This window comes from Anomaloglossus baeobatrachus, chromosome 3 (genome assembly GCF_048569485.1).
Source record: "Anomaloglossus baeobatrachus isolate aAnoBae1 chromosome 3, aAnoBae1.hap1, whole genome shotgun sequence".
Taxonomy (NCBI): domain Eukaryota; kingdom Metazoa; phylum Chordata; class Amphibia; order Anura; family Aromobatidae; genus Anomaloglossus; species Anomaloglossus baeobatrachus.
In genome coordinates, this window is record NC_134355.1 from 394951650 (window position 1) to 394968986 (window position 17337).

General features: G+C 44.0%; 1 protein-coding gene across 2 annotated transcripts in view; it reads left to right on the forward strand.

Annotated features, from left to right (window-relative positions):
• The window catches only part of LMBRD1 (LMBR1 domain containing 1), a 298140-nt gene that overhangs the window by 106446 nt on the left and 174357 nt on the right, over positions 1-17337 (forward strand). For both annotated transcript variants that reach the window (XM_075338441.1, XM_075338442.1), the window contains one exon: positions 8638-8705. In XM_075338441.1, coding sequence (XP_075194556.1) covers positions 8638-8705 — 68 coding nt within the window. The remainder of the gene's footprint in view (positions 1-8637; positions 8706-17337) is intronic.

The following is a 17337-nucleotide window of genomic DNA, read 5'->3' on the forward strand; positions in this document are numbered from 1 at the left end:
TGAGGTAGCAGTTAGGATGAGCGGCTACAGGACTGCCAGGTGGAAGATGACTTGGGTCCTGACAGTGCTACTGCTGCCGTTTCTTCATCCTCATCAGATGTGGAGTTTAACTTTCCCAAGTATTTGGATGACATGGAGCAGGCAAAGTGTTCCCGCAAGGAAAAAGATTTCACTCCTATAGCAGCAGATTGACCAGATTTCAGTAAAATTTTTCACTTGCTCTCAAAGAAATAGAAAAATTCAACCGTTCATCAAAACTGACTGTGCATGAGGCAATTCCTTTATACCCGGAAATTGTTAGAGATGTTGCTCATGTGGTTATGGCTTTGCCCCCAACCCAAGTTACTGTAGAGAGGTTATCTAGCCTAAGGGCTACTTTACACGTTGCGACATCGCTGCCGCTATATCGTCGGGGTCACGTCGTTAGTGACGCACATCTGGCCCCGGTAGCGACATCGCAATGTGTAAATCCTAGGAGCGACAATGAACGAGCGCAAAACAGTAAAAAATCGCTGATCTGTGTCACGTCGTTCATTTTCATAATGTCGCTCCTGCTGCTGATACGATGTTGTTCGTCGTTCTTGCGGCAGCACACATCGCTGTGTGTGAAACCGCAGGAACAACAAACATCTTTTTACCTGCATCCACCGGCAATGCGGAAAGAAGAAGGTAGGCGGGATGTTATGTCGCGAATATCTCCGCACCTCTGCTTCTATTGGCCGGCCACTTAGTGACGTTGCGGTGACGCCGAACGCACCTCCCCTTTGAAGGAGGGATTGTTCGCCGGTCACCGCGACGTCGCCGACAAGGTATGTGCGTGTGAAGCTGCCGTAGCGATAATGTTCGCTATGGCAGTGATCACCAGATATCACATATGCGACGGGGGCAGGTACTATCGCTCTGGACATCGCTAGCCGATGCTAGCTATGTCGCAATGTGTAAAGCCCACCTTAAAATTAGGTCAGATTTGAGGTCATCTATGAAGGAGGATCTGATGGAAGCAATTCTATTTCTTACAACAAATTCATAGACTGCACAAATGTTATTTAGTATGCTTTTGTTGAAAAGTGTTTTTTGCCACTTACTGTTACGTCACCACCGGAGTCCACTCAAGCGACTTCTGCTCCGATCGCCAGGCGACGCCATGTTCCTGCCGTGGATAGTGATGGGAGAGGAGTCGATGCCAGCGGCATCGGTGGGCGCAGGCTCCGATCATCCACTGGGCTGGGTTATGTTGGGATCTGCAGTACTACTGGCTGACTGTGGGTGGCGTGTGTCTTCCAGCTGAAGTTGCCAGCGTTCAGCTACAGCCAATGGGAAGACACCACACCCTTCTTAGTTCCCTTGCTGTCTGCTGACCTCTGCCAGAGATAGTTCTGATTTCCTGGCTCCTAGTCCGCCCTTTTATGTTTAGTGATTCCTTTGTGCTGGCTTCTGCGTGTTTTATGACTACCCTTCTGCCTGCTGTTTTTGTTCCTCGCTGCCCGATCCGGATTTGACCGCTGCTATGTTTTCTGATTACGTCTTTGCCTGCCGATTCTGTCCCTGTTCTGCTATTCCTGGTTTGACCCTGCCTGACGACTACTCTCATCGGACTGCTGCCTTCCACAGGTAGTGATCTCCAGGGCCCTGTGTAATTCCAAATCCCTGTATAGGGGTTAAAGGGTTTCAGGGTTCTGGGGGTCCTGCTTGGTGAGTGGCTTCCCTCTAGCCTGTCCATTACATCCCATCCGAGTCTGTTGATCCAGGCAGGCGTTACACTTACATAGTGTATTACATAGTGTGTGTGTGTGTGTATGTATGTATGTATGTATGTATGTATGTGTGTGTGTGTATGTATATATATGTATAATATATATATATATATATATATATATATATATATATATATATATATATATATATATATATATATATATATATATATACACACCGTATTTTTCGCATTATAAGACGCACCCCCAAATTTGGTGAAGGAGTAGGGAATTTTTTAATAAATGGGGTCAGTCTTATAATGCCAGTGTCCGTCTAACAAATAATATTGGGTATATGTCCCTCATAGCCCCCTCATCCTAAAATTAGCCACCTTAGTCTGGATATGGCCTCCTTATTTTGAACACGTCCCCCAGTAAGGCCCACAGGCCCACTGTGGCAGGCCCACTGTGGCCGGGCCCACAGGCCCACTGTGGCCGGGCCCACAGGCCCGCTGTGGCCGGGTCCACAGGTCCACTGTTTGCGGGCCCACAGGTCCACTGTTTGCGGGCCCACAGGCCCACTGTTTGCGGGCCCACAGGCCCACTGTTTGCGGGCCCACAGGCCCACTGTTTGCGGGCCCACAGGCCCACTGTTTGCGGGCCCACAGGCCCACTGTTTGCGGGCCCACAGGCCCACTGTTTGCGGGCACACAGGCCCACTGTTTGCGGGCACACAGGCCCACTGTTTGCGGGCACACAGGCCCACTGTTTGCGGGCACACAGGCCCACTGTTTGCGGGCACACAGGCCCACTGTTTGCTGGCACACAGGCCCACTGTTTGCAGGCACACAGGCCCACTGTTTGCAGGCACACAGGCCCACTGTTTGCAGGCACACAGGCCCACTGTTTGCAGGCACACAGGCCCACTGTTTGCAGGCACACAGGCCCACTGTTAGATATCGCCACCATGTTGCTGCTTTTAGTAAAATAAACTCCTTACCTTCTGCAGCGGTGCCCTGTCTGGTGTCACCCTCCTCGGGGTTGAGCTCCTCCAGTGTCTCGTGCACTTACTACTTCCTGGTTCTAGTGCCAGTCATGTGATCGGGACAGCAGAGAGAGATATCTCTGCGTGCAAGATCACAGCAGCAGGAGGGAGACCGGGCAGACACGCTGGAGGAGGTGAGTAAAGAGTTTATTATTTGACTATGGGCAGCAGCACAGGGGCCATAGCTAACACAGGGGGGAGGGGGCATGTGCGATCAAAGGCAAGCACAGGCAGATAATATGCGCAGCTCCCCCAGCCCATCGCCGCGGTGCAGTTTCAGCACCATGGTGGTGGACAGCGGCTGTGCATATTATATGAGCGGGTGCAGGAGATCAAAGGCTGCCGCCCGCAGCTTCACAAGCCTCTACCAACCCCCCCAGCCCCCCCAGCACAGCTCCAGAGCGGCCTCCACCTCCCCTGGACCCTGCAGTATATAATCTGTATATTCGGTTTTAAGACGCACCCCCTATGTTCACATTGTACTACAATAACTTTTTCACTTTAGTATATTGCTTATATTTATGTTATTATTTAGTATGTTTTTGTTGAAAAATGTTGTTTGCCACTCACGAAGTTTATTACATAGTGTGTGTGTGTGTGTGTGTGTGTGTGTATATGTATGTATGTGTATGTATGTATATATATATATATATATATATATATATATATATATACATACATACATACATACATACATATACACACACACACACACACACTATGTAATAAACTTTGTGAGTGGCAAACAACATTTTTCAACAAAAACATACTAAATAATAACATTAGTATATTGCTTATATTTAAGTGAAAAAGTTATTGTAGTACAATGTGAACATCAGATATTTAATCATTTTTAGACAATAGTCAATATTTATTGGAATACAACTTTAGAACACAAACTAATAAATTGTAAATATGTAATACAATGTTTTTATATATATATATATATATATATATATATATATATAAATCTACATACACACAAGATATATATGTAATCTACTGTATATTGCATAGTGTATTACATATTTACATTTTTTTACAGTTTGTGCTCTAAAGTTGTATTACAATAAATATATTTAATGTTCTATCTAAATATCTTGATTATTGTATCAGAAGATATATTAAATGTCTGATGTTCACATTGTACTACAATAAATTTTTCACTTAAATATAAGCAATATATGTATGAGTCGGAGTCGTTGAGTCTGAATAAGAGCAAGGGAAATTGAGGAGTCTGAGTCGGAGTCGAAGGTTTGGCTTACCGACTCCACAGCCCTGGGTACTAGGTATACAGCACTTTCATACCCAATACCAGCGATCTTGCAATTGCATCACAGCTGCGGAGAATAGGGAGGGAACACTTTCTCTCCATCTCCTCCCCTGCCTGTCTCTTCATATATCGCACTGCACTCAGATTACATGAGAGTGCAGTACGATGTTTCACACGCCCCTATAGACTTGTATGGAGGTGCGTGAGCTGAGACTTGCTGCGAAACGCAGCATGTGATTCATTCCACATTCTGCTATGGCATGAAAAATCAATCGCAGATGGACACTGCCCAATAGTTTTGCACTAGAGTGAGAGCAATGTTTTATCGGATTGCACTCGTCCGTGGAAAACGCAAGTGGACCCGTACCCTTAGTGCTAGCCTCATGTTCTGAACTAGTCACTCACTGCAGTCCACACACTAATGAAGGTCTGAGTCTAGACCGAAACATTTTGTGCATTTTGTGTATTTTTTAGGATTGTGAAAGATATTAAAATCTTTTTGTCAGCTTACGGAGTGCCAAGATGATTATAATGAATTATGGGATTGGATCCTTAAAGGGGTTATCCGGCTTATTTTGACTTTTTTTGTATTATTATCCTATTGGGCTACAATGGGGCAGGTAAGTAGATAGTGACCACTTACCTGCCCTGCTGTCAGCCCCTCTCCCCTGGCTCAGAGTGGTCATGTGACTGATCCTGCCGCGATTTTGCTGCTTCCGGTCATTTCATGTCAACATGGGCAGGACCATGTTGACATGCAAATCTGGGAACAGCATTCCCTGCACCCTCCCACACATTCCCAGCACCCTGTACTCCCCCTGCAACCTCCCCCGGCACTGCTGTGGGACCCGTGAGCTGAGGGGAGGGGCCTACCTGCGGTTGCCGTGGTGTCACCGCTAGCATCGGGCCCCTGCTCAGGATCGCACATTCAAATGTATCAGCAGCATCTGTGATGCCGATGCATTTGAAAGCACTGATGAGAGGGAGCGCGGTTGTGTGTGTGTGTGTGTGTGTGTGTGTGTGTGTGTGTGTGTGTGTGTGTGTGTGTGTGTGGGGGAGGGGGGGGAGGGTTGCAGAGCTCGATGTGTGTGTGGGGTGCAGAGCCCTATGTGTGTGCGGTGCAGAGCCATATGTGAGTGTGGGGAGTGCAGAACCCGATGTGGTGGGCGGTGCAGAGCCCGATGTGGTGGGCAGTGCAGAGCCCTATGTGTTTGTGGGGAGTGCAGAGCCTGATGTGTGTGTTCAGTGCCCAGTCCTATGTGCTGTGATGTCGCCCGCGATAGTCCCTGCCCCCGTCGCAGCAGCTACGCCAGCTTCACATGCACTCACCTGTCCTGCGACGTCGCCTCCTTCCTAAGGGGGCGGGTCGTACAACGTCACAGCGACGTCACACGGCAGGCGGCCAATCAAAGCGGAGGGGCGGAGATGAGCAGGATGTAAACATCCCGCCCACCTTCTTCCTTCCGTATAGCTGCCGGCGGCAGGTAAGGGGATGTTCCTCGCTCCTGCGGCTTCACACACAGCGATGTGTGCTGCCGCAGGAACGAGGAACATAATCATACCGGTTTCGGCAGCGTAATTTTGAAAAATTCGGAGCCTACACCGATGATACGATAACGACGCTTTTGCGCTCGTTAATCGTATCATCTAGGATTTGCACACTACGATGTCGAAAGTGACACCGGATGTCAGGGTGTATTTGATTTAAATCTAACTGATTTAAATCACGATTTAAATCACTAGTCAGTAAGGCTTGATTTAAATCAGTGATTTAAATCAAAGTTTCTACCTAAACTAGTTCTTGCTACTTTAACATGCAAGTAGATGAAGATTTTTAGAATCACTTTTTATATTACTTTTTCTCCCCAGTTTAATGGGTTAATCATTCATATTTGGACACCACTGTTCTGTTGTACTTAGGAAGGAGAAAAATAATCCTGACCTTAATAACAATTTAAATAGATTTATTCAACTGAAACAATAACAACATTACAGCATAAGTTATTTGCTTAAACAAACATCCATGTTTGTTAACTAATTTGGCTAAACAAAATATATATATATTTTAAGAAACTTAGACTGTCAGCCCAGCCGACACATGAAAAACTTAAATACTGCTGTCCCTGCTGTCCTCTGTAGCTCACTTGTCGTCATCTTCATCATCATCTTCTTTGTTCCTATTCATAATCTGGAAAAGAAAAACAAGCTTTCCTGCTTTATTGGGTCCCAACCGATTTCTCAATTTAGAATGAATGAGTCCAAAGGAAGAGAATATTCTTTCAACGCCTGCAGAAGAAGCTACTGCTGTTAAAAGTGAAATCATTACTTGAACAGTCTCTAAATCCAAGCGCTTAAGTGACTTCCACCAGTTTACCGGTGTGACCTTCCTTAAAATATCTTCAGCAAACATATATTTCTTGAATGGTTCCCCCTTAGATCTGAAGTTTATTATAGTTGGCATTAAAGATGGATGATTGCAGGATACCCATGTCATAGCTAACTCCTCTTCCTCAGCACTTAGGTTTTGACCCTGATATTGGATATTGACAATATTTGCCAAAAAATGAGCTAGAGTCAGTGCTTGTCCCATTCGTTTGTTTACTGCTTGTAATTTAATTCTGTCCATGTGTAGTTCTGTTTTTAAGTGTTCACTCAGTTCATTCCAAATTTCAACAGCATCCGCAATAAAACAGCTATTTTTCTGTATTTTGTTTACTCTGTTCATGTTGTAATATTTTTGCCGTGAAGAAGAGGCTGGGACCTCTGCGGAGTCAAATTCAGTTTTGAGACCTGCGTAAGTAAAGCGAGCGTCTGTGATAATATAGGAGAGAAACTGCCCACTAATCCTACAGAAACCTCTGGAAGAGCATGGCATTGAATGTTACACATATACAGCCTTTATTCTACTGAGTTAAACGACTCTGCTTTATCTCATGATGGAAGAACCTTTGGATGGTAAAATATTTTCCTCAAAAAGCAGTTTATTGAAAAAAATCCGATTTTAAATCCAAAAAATCCGATTTTTTATTTTTTTAAAAAAAACATTGATTTTTATTCACCCTGCCGGATGTGCATCGCTTTCGATTTGACCCCACCGACATCGCACGTGCGATGTTGCAACGTGCAAAGCCGCCCTTCGGCAGTATCCATGTATTGTACCATTTGTAGTCATTGTTTTATTATAGTAGTGTTGGAATGATTGACATTTTACTTGAAGAAATGTGGTTGTTTAGTAAAGTGGTCTTACGCTGTGTTATGTAGTGTGAAAATGTTTAAAATTGCTGTTTTTGAAATGTCGTGTAGACCACTACATCACCTTCCATTGGCAAAGTTTCTAAATGTTCAGTAACTGCCTCCATTCCTGATTCTGTTGCATTTGTTCAACATAGTTCTCAATTCAGGGAGTACAGTACTTTAATTTCGCCTTCCCTTCAATTAATATTTGTACTTGGAAGAATCAAGTTTTGCCTCAAACCATGATTATTCTGCAATGTGCTAGAAGAGAATGTGGCGAGTCTATACATATGTGAAACGAATTATGTGACTTGGGAAAACAATGTTGTTTGAGTTTAGTTGTCCAGTTCATCCACTAATTTGAAATACTCCTACCAGTTCTCTACAATGTATATGCCAAGATTACAGATGACAGGGGTCCAAATAATTTTACTCTGCACAGTATAAGGAAATTATATGCGGTCTTCATTCATTCATTCATTCACTCACTCATTATTTTGTATGAGCCCAACTTTGTATCGCTTCATTTTTTTCTCCTTCAAGGCAGACATTTTGCACACTCGGCCTACATGTGAGACTTTGTTCACATTTGTTGTAAAATAACATCTAGTTGTTCAATTTCTCCAGCTCTCCTGACTAGTGAAGAGCGAGCACTAAAATGCTCGGTACTCGAATAGAGCAGATCGAACTCTCAAACGTGCTCGACTTGAGTAAGGACCATAAGGGAAGTTAATGGGAAACTCGAGCATTTTCCGGAAAACAGAAAAATGTTTTCTCTGTTTTTCTCCTTCTCTCCCTCTCCCCCTCTCCCCCTCTCTCCCTCTTCCCCTCTCTCCCTCTTCCCCTCTCTCCCTCTTCCCCTCTCTCCCTCTTTCCCTCTCTCCCTCTCTCCCTCTCCCCCTCTCTCCCTCTCTCCCTCCCCCACTCTCTCCCTCTCTCCCTCCCCCACTCTCCCGCTCTTCCCCCCCCCCTCTCTCCCTCTCTCCCTCTCTCCCTCTCCCCCCTCTCTCCCTCTCTATTTTTTTTTTTCCCCCTGACTCTCCCCTCTTGAATACAAGTCACCTTTATGACTCTTCTTTGGCAGAGTCCACCACTTGCCATCAGCCACTTCATGGGTGTAACCCAGGGGGCCCGGCATGACTCCAGATCCCAGTATAGAGGTTAAAGGGTGAAGGCCATTGTTCCCCTGGGACCCGCTAGATGCAATGGCTTCTGCAAAACCTGCCCATGGAAAGCCCTATTATGGCCTGCTAGCCTTCCTCATACAGTGCACTGTTACGTTATTGACAATTTATTTGGAATATATGCCTCTTTATGTGCTGTACTTTTCTGTAAGAGCATTATTTTAGTGTAGTCCTCAGACTAATCTTTCTATTTTCTTTTCCTTACAGCAAATAAAGACTGCTCTGAAATACACCTTTGGGTTCATGTTGGTGTGTTCCTGTCTTCTTCTTGTTGGGTGAGTATTGTCTATGCATTTTATACATGTGTTATCTCATGATATTGTATAATTACAAATAATTCTAGATATGCTATACTAGTATAGGCCTACTTTTGCTAATTCCTTAATTATGAGTGAATTTCATATACAGCCCTTCTCCCACCACTTATATTAGTGATTGTAATAGATCAGGAAATCCACAAATCCAGTACAACAGACAGACTGTCTATAACACAGCTTGTCTTCTGTACACTACGTAAAAGAGGATATTAAGAAAACTAAATATACTTCTCGTGTTATCCGATTGTTCCGGTCTACAAAGGGTCAGATTGTGACTGGCTGCTAAATAAATCACTTATCTACATTGATTTATTTTTTGGTATGTTTACTTATAATTTTTACATCCTTTTTTTATGCAAATGTCTAATCTTGAAATTGCAGAGATACAAGGTATCTGCTTGGAATTACTGAAGCATAATTTGTTTTGACCCCCCCCTTCTTTCTTTGAGTATTCATGAAGTCAGTCTGCAATTACATCTAATTGCATGTGCTTTGAGATCTGGTTAACTAGACAAGCAAGCACACACATGACCTATCCCTATATGCAAAGGTGAGAGGCTTTTCTATTACATGAAGGTTAATTCCTTTTTTAATTTATATCCGAATTGGCTTAACAAAGCTATTAATCAACAGTCCGTTCGCTGTTTGAGAAAATCACATTATTAAATTGAGACGCTACCTGCCAACTCTTAAATAGTTTTTGACATACCCTTAAAATTAGTTGAAACATTTTGCTGTAGAGTAAATTCCAGATTTTCCCTTCTCCTGGAAACATTTCATCAATACTACATATGACAAAGCCGTTCCGAGAATGGTATATAGGGTAACTATACAGGGATACATAATGAGAATAGAACAAACCTTTGTCCTGTTTGCTTTTTGGAGGTTTCATTGGGGGATTTACCTGTTGGACAACGCTTGGCTATGTGGTATGACCACCACCGCCTAGCCAGAAAATGAGACATTCAACAGGTAGTATTACATTGATCTTCACCTTTCATACCAGCAGCAACATTTTAGCTTATCCACATGACTTTTCAAAATTCTTGGCCTTTTTCCCCTGACAATATCATCATATAGTAAAAGGCAGATCCTTCAGATCGAATTGTTGCATAATACTACCATTGGTGACAAGCTAGGACGCTAATGTGAACAGAGTATTAGAAATTCTGATTGTCCGTTTCCTATATGCAAGGAACAGATAAGTCTGTAGTCACACATCTTAGTGGCTGTAGTCTGGTAGGGTAAGGGTGGGTTCATACGTTGCTTTTTGACTGCTTTTGTGCTGCTTTTTTTCTGCAGCACAACCTGCACGCTTGGCAGTAAAAACTTGTTTCCAAAAAGGCAGGTTTTGCTGCATTTTTAAGCTGCAAAAACTGTAAACATCAGCTTTAAATTTGCATAAAACTCAAAAAAAAAACCAACTTGTGAAGATGGCCTAAGAATAGAGATGAATGGACCTGAACATTGAAGTTCGGTGTTCGTGCCGAACACAGACTTTTGAAAAAAATCAGTGTTCGAGTTCAGCGTTCGGGTGCCTTACGTATGTAAACTACTCAAGCGAGCATCAGTATGCTCAGTGCTCAGACCAGTGCGAGCCGCTTCCAGTGTTTGAATGGCGCCCACTCGGGGGTAGTATCAGCATTATCAGATTTGGTGTGTACATAAAATAATAAGGAATATCCCGCTCACCCCGGAAGTGCTCTGTATATGGCTGCATTTAGATGACCGGAGAGACGAACTGCTCGATCATTGACTTCCAATAAAGTTCAGCTCAACACGCCAAACATGAACTTACACGGTTCTGCTCATCTCTACCTAGGAATCTCCCCTTAGGTCTGATATATGCAGGAGTTGTATATACCTACACCAGTAGCGTAGCAACCAGGGGTGAAGGGGGGCAGAGGGTGCGGGCGCCCCGGACCCCGTGCTCGGAGGTGGGCCCACTCAGACTCGAAATGCAATTTTATTTTCCCCTATTATCCTTCTGTCGGACGTTATATGAAATATTGCATGTTTTTGTTTTTTTTTGCAGGGGACAGGGCGGCCAGAGGGAGCTAAAGTCTGATAGGCTGCAAGTTAGAGAGAGGGTGAGACAACGTGTGATGCGCGATGATTGGTCGAGCAGGAGCTTCTGTCTTCTGCTTTATCAATCAGAAAGTTTCACTGCATGCGTGAGTAAAGGCAGCACGGAAGAAAGAGGCTTCCAGTGATCTCCCACCTGCTGCAGAATGATAGCCGTGGACGGAGCTCAGGTGCTGCACTCACACTGGTTACTTCTTGTGTAGTATGCAGGACGGGTGAGCGCCTGTCCCAGGAGAGCGAGGGAGGAGGGGCCATATAATACCAGAAACATGCATTAAATCATGGGGAGAGAGGACTGCAGCCCTGCTCAGGGTGCTGCATATCTCCTGTTAGCTGTTCTACATCTACTGTCCTCTTATACTGAGAACCAGCATGCCCCTGAGATCAGACAGGACAGCACTACAACCTCCAGCATGCCCCTGAGATCAGGACAGCACTACAACCTCCAGCATGCCCTTGACATTAAACAAGACAGCACTACAAGTTCCAGCATGCCCCTGACATCAGGACAGCACTACAACCTTCAGCATGCCCTTGACATTAAACAAGACAGCACTACAAGCATGCCCCTGACATCAGAAAGGGCAGCACTACAAGTTCCAGCATGCCACTGACATCTTCTAATCACTTTCCCTCTCATACTGCAGATAAGACAGGACTAGAAGCTCCAGCATGCCCCTGAGAGAGGCAGGAATGTGCAGGTCCACCTCCAGGAACATAAGCCACTCTGCTCTGCTGTGGCGACTACTTATAGTCTATAGTGACCAGCCACTGACTGTGGTGACTACATATAGTGACCAGCCATAGACTGTAGTGACTACAGATAGTGACCAGCCATAGACTGTGGTGACTACATATAGTGACCAGCCATAGACTGTGGTGACTACAGATAGTGACCAGCCATTGACTGTGGTGACTACATATAGTGACCAGCCATTGACTGTGGTGACTACATATAGTGACCAGCCATAGACTGTGGTGACTACATATAGTGACCAGCCATAGACTGTGGGAACCGCTGCAGAGTTCTGACTTCAGCAGAAGTAACCGAAATCAGGCATATGTGGGAGAAACTAGGGTTTACTTGAGATATACAGAAATAGTATATATCATCGATGGGAAAAAAAGAAACTTATCTTAACCCCTTCACCCCCGGCCACTAAAACTCTCTAATGACCGACCATTTTTTGCAATTCTGACCAGTGTTACTTTGGCAGGTTATAACTCTGGAACGCGTCAACGGATCCCAGTATTTCTGAGAATGTTTGTTTTTTCATGACATATTGTACTTCATGTTAGTGGTAAATTTGGGCCGATACTTTATGCGTTTATTTGTGAAAAGTTCGGACATTTGGTGGAAATTTAGAAATTTTCAAACTTTTAAATTTTATGCCCATGTCACACAAAATAGTTATTAAATTACATTTCCCACATGTCTACTTTACATCAGCGCAATTTTCGAAACAAAATTTTATTTTGTTAGGAAGTTAGCATCAGCAATTTCTCATTTTTCCAACATAATTCACAAAATCATTTTTTAGGGACCAACATCACATTAGAAGTGACTTTGGGGGGGGGGGGTTTCTAGTGACATAAAATACTCAAAAGTGACACTATTCTAAAAACTGTGCCCCTCAAGGTACTCAAAATCATATCCAAGAAGTTTATTTACCCTTTAGGTACTTCACAGGAACAAAAGCAATGTGGAAGGAAAAAATGAGAATTTTTACTTTTTTTACACAAAAATGTATCATACTCTGTATAAGGGAGATATAGAGGTATCATACTGTGTATAGGGGAGCTATGGGAACATCATACTGTGTATAGGGGAGCTATGGGAACATCATACTGTGTATAGGGGAGCTATGGGAACATCATACTGTGTATAGGGGAGCTATGGGAACATCATACTGTGTATAGCGGAGCTATGGGAACATCATACTGTGTATAGGGAAGCAAAAGGAACATCATACTGTGTATAGGGAGCTATGGGAACATCATACTGTGCATAGCAGACCTGGGCAAGGGGCGGCCCGCCTACTGTCTGTGACCAAGCCCGCTCATTAGATCAGAGTTGGAGACGTGGTACCGCTTCTCCTGCCGGGCAGGAACTTTTCAAATGGCACACGCGCGCCGTACTGACGACATCAGGGCGCGCGTGTGTCACAGAGAAAGGTGCCGTGCAGGGAACGGAGGACAGATTCCTACGTTCCGCTGCTGCACTGTGCGGAGCTTCAGGATCGGTCCTCTGTTTCCTGCGGCAGCTTTCTCTGTGACACGCGCGCCCTGATGTCTGCAGTACAGCGCGTGTGTGTCATTTGAAAAGTTCCTGCCCGGCAAGAGAAGCGGCACCAGCCGGTGCCTGGACAGAGGGGGGCAGGTGCCGTACAAAAACAACAGTGGCGCAGCCAGGGCCCGTACCAGGGAAGAAGCAGCTCAGCGGGGGACCCGTACGGAGGTGCCTGAGGAGGGAGAGGTGAGTGGTCACTAATAACCTGAGGGGGAGGGGATGGGGAAGGGGGAGGGGGGGTAACTGGTGTAATATTTGGGTGTAGTGATGTAGTATATGGGAATGTAATGATGTAGTTTTACAGGGCCAGTATATAGTGCTGTAATTTGTTACAGGGGCAGTATATAGTGATGTAGTGTGTGTGTGTGTGTGTATATGTGTGTATATATATATATATATATATATATATATATATATATATATATATATATATATATATATATATATATATATATATATATTAATTATACATGTGTATACATATTATATACATATTTTATATATATATATATATATATATATATATATATATATATATATAAAATATGTATATAATATGTATACACATGTATAATATATATATATTATATATATATATTATACATGTGTATACATATGTATGTATGTGTATGTGTATATATATATATATATATATATATATATATATATATATATATATATATATATATATATATATATATATTAGTATTGGGTAGAATTGAGTTAATTATATCAGTCCGGCCCTCTGAAAGGATCCCAAGTTCTCATGCGGCCCCATGACAAATTTAATTGCCCACCCCTGGTGTATAGGGAGCTCTGGTAACATCATACTGTGTATAGGGGAGAAAAAGAAGAAAGGCAACATACGTCCAAAGTTAAAATCAGTTTATTACACAGAACATGACAAAAAAGGGAATATGCGATTTTTTTTTTTTTTTTTTTTTTTTTTTATTAATTTTTGATTTTTTTTTTAAATTCACTTTTTTGTCATGTTTTTCTTTTTTTTTTTTTTTTTTTTTTGTTTTGGAATAAACTGATTTTAACCTTGGACACGTTGCCGGACAAATCCTTTTTTTTTCTAAAGTTTGATGCTGACTTTACTGTGTATAGTAGAGGTATAGGGGCTTCATACTGTGTATAGAGGGAGCTGTACGTGGAGGGACATTATTAAATGTTAAGTGGATACTTAAGAACCATTATTGTTAAAGGGGCAATCAGGGTGTTGTGACCGTCACATGCACTCTGGGGGCTCTATTACTTTCTAGGAGCAATATGTGGACATTCATCTAGGGCACTTATACTATTATTATTATGTATTATTATAGCGCCATTTATTCCATGGCGCTTTTACAAGTGAAAGAGGGTATACGTACAACAATCATTAACAGTACAAAACAGACTGTTATAGGAGGAGAGAGGACCCTGCCCGCGAGGGCTCACAGTCTACAGGGAATGGGTGACGGTACAATAGGTGAGGACAGAGCTGGTTGCGCAGTGGTGTACTGGACTGAGGGCTATTGTAGGTTGTAGGCTTGTTGGAAGAGGTGGGTCTTGAGGCTCCCCTTGAAGCTTTCCACAGTAGGGGAGAGTCTGATATGCTGAGGTAGAGCGTTCCAGAGTATGGGGGAGGCACGGGAGAAATCTTGTACTCGATTGTGGGAAGAGGAGATAAGAGAGGAGTAGAGAAGGAAATCTTGTGAGGATCTGAGGTTGCGTGCAGGTAGGTACCGGGAGACTAGGTCACAGATGTAAGGAGGAGACAGGTTGTGGATGGCTTTGTATGTCATGGTTAATGTTTTGAACTGGAGTCGTTGGGCGATGGGAAGCCAGTGAAGAAATTGGCAAAGTGGCGAGGCTGGGGAATAGCGGAGGGAGAGGTGGATTAAGTGGGCTGCAGAGTTTAGGATAGATTGGAGGGGTGCAAGAGTGTTGGAAGGGAGGCCAGAGAGTAGGAGGTTTCAGTAGTCAAGGCGGGAGATGATGAGGGCATGCACTAATGTTTTTGCTGATTCTTGGTTAAGGAAAACACGGATCCGGGAGATATTTTTGAGTTGTAGTCTGCATGAGGTGAAGAGGGCTTGGATGTGTGGCTTGAAGTATAAAGCAGAGTCGAGAGTTACTCCAAGGCAACGAGCTTGTGAGACTGGGGAGAGTGAGCAACCATAATGTTTGATTGGAAGGCTTGTTGGAGGAGATGAGTGAGGAGGAGGATAGACAATGAACTCTGTTTTGTCCATGTTAAGTTTTAGGAATCGCGCAGAGAAGGATGAAATAGCAGACAGACATTGTGGAATTTTGGTTAGTAGAGAGGTAATGTCAGGTCCAGAGAGGTAGATCTGTGTGTCATCGGCATAGAGATGATACTGAAAGCCGTGGGACTCTATGAGCTGTCCCAATATACAGGGCATTAATATTTTTTAGGGGGAAATTTTACCATCTAGAGGGCACAAAGGAGGCATTTTACCGTGTTAAGGGCACAATGGTGGCGTTAATATGTGGGTGGCACAGTGGTGGAATTATCATCTGGGGGCACAGTGGTGGCATTATTATCATCTGGTGGCACAGTGGTGGCATTATTACTATGTAGGGGGCACGGTGGGGGCATTATTACCATGTGAGGGCATAGTGGTGGCATTACTACGTGGGGCAGTAAGTAGAGTGTTTGTTTTTTTGTGTCACATAGCAGGTGCAGTAATAGGGACACATATGGCAGCAGTGGCTCAGTATTGGGGTGATGGCAGGATGAGGAGTTTGTGCAGGTTGGGATTAGATGGGGACGGTGCCAGAAATGTGAGAAGTCAAATGTGTCTTTGTTGTAATCTCTGTAGACGAGTTGTGGCTGGAAGAAGTTGTCATGTCGGTCTGGGCCAGATTGAAAAGATGGAAAAAGTGAATAATTCCATCCGAAAGAATGTCAGCCGTAAGTCATTATCTCTAACTGCATAGGTAAAGATGGTTGACCTCGGGAAGATCAACATCCAACACCGTGGAGACACCATCACGTGTTTCTCAACGCAGTGACACTAGAACAAGGCCCCCTAGGAAAATATGCAAAACAAGAATGCCGCGGAGACACCATCACATGTTTTTCAACGCTGGCAGGAAACTAGCCAGGTCTTTCTCCGGGAAGGAACAACCACGGGAAGGGCTGTCTCCAGTCAAGGAAACCGCCTATACCAAAACATGGTATCCATCCATAGACAGCTGTTTCGGGGTATTTGCCCCTCATCAATGTGGAGTAGGAGACTGGCCAGTGGGAGCAATGCCTAGTAGAAGACTACATTGGATAAAGATGGCAGGAAATTAGCCAGGTCTTTCACCGGGAATTTTCCTGCCAGCGTTGAGAAACATGTGATGGTGTTTTCGCGGCATTCTTGTTTTGCATATTTTCCTAGGGGGCCTTGTTCTAGTGTCCCTGCGTTGAGAAACACGTGATGGTGTCTCCGCGGTGTTGGATGTTGATCTTCCCGAGGTCACCAATCTTTACCTATGCAGTCTTCTACTAGGCATCGCTCCCACTAGCCAGTCTCCTACTCCACACTGATGAGGGGCAAATACCCCGAAACAGCTGTCTGTGGATGGATACCATGTTTTGGTATAGGCGGTTTCCTTGACTGGAGCCTTTCCCAAGGTTGTTCCTTCCTGGAGAAAGACCTGGCTAGTTTCCTGCCAGCGTTGAGAAACATGTGATGGTGTCTCCGCGGCATTCTTGTTTTGCACTATCTCTAACTGTACTGTGATCTCTTGTATGTGCTGCAGGGCTGATATCTACCACTATATAGTCACCATATAGTGGTAATATCAGTGTCATCTGCTGAGGATCTCCTATACCCACGATTAGTCTCCTCCACCGTAGTTATCACGGTTACCTGGTTAGGGGCCCACTCAGATGTTTGGCCCCCCTGAGCTGAACCCCTAGCTACTCCACTGACCTACACAGTTTATCCTTTTTTTTTTTCCCCCCGATTTTACCGATGTGTGGTTCTTTTTCACTGTTTTGCCTGAAGCACCAAAATGTTAGAAGCACACTTGCAGATATTCACTTTTTAAGGTCATTGCCCATTGAAATGTATTCAATCACTGTTGTGCACCTCGATACAGCGCACCAGCAAGGCACAACTAGACCACATCTAACTACAGGCACAGCTAAAAACAAGAGGTATTGCCATACCTCTGAGAGCATTGCTTGCTGCTATGGACCCTGATACATAGTTA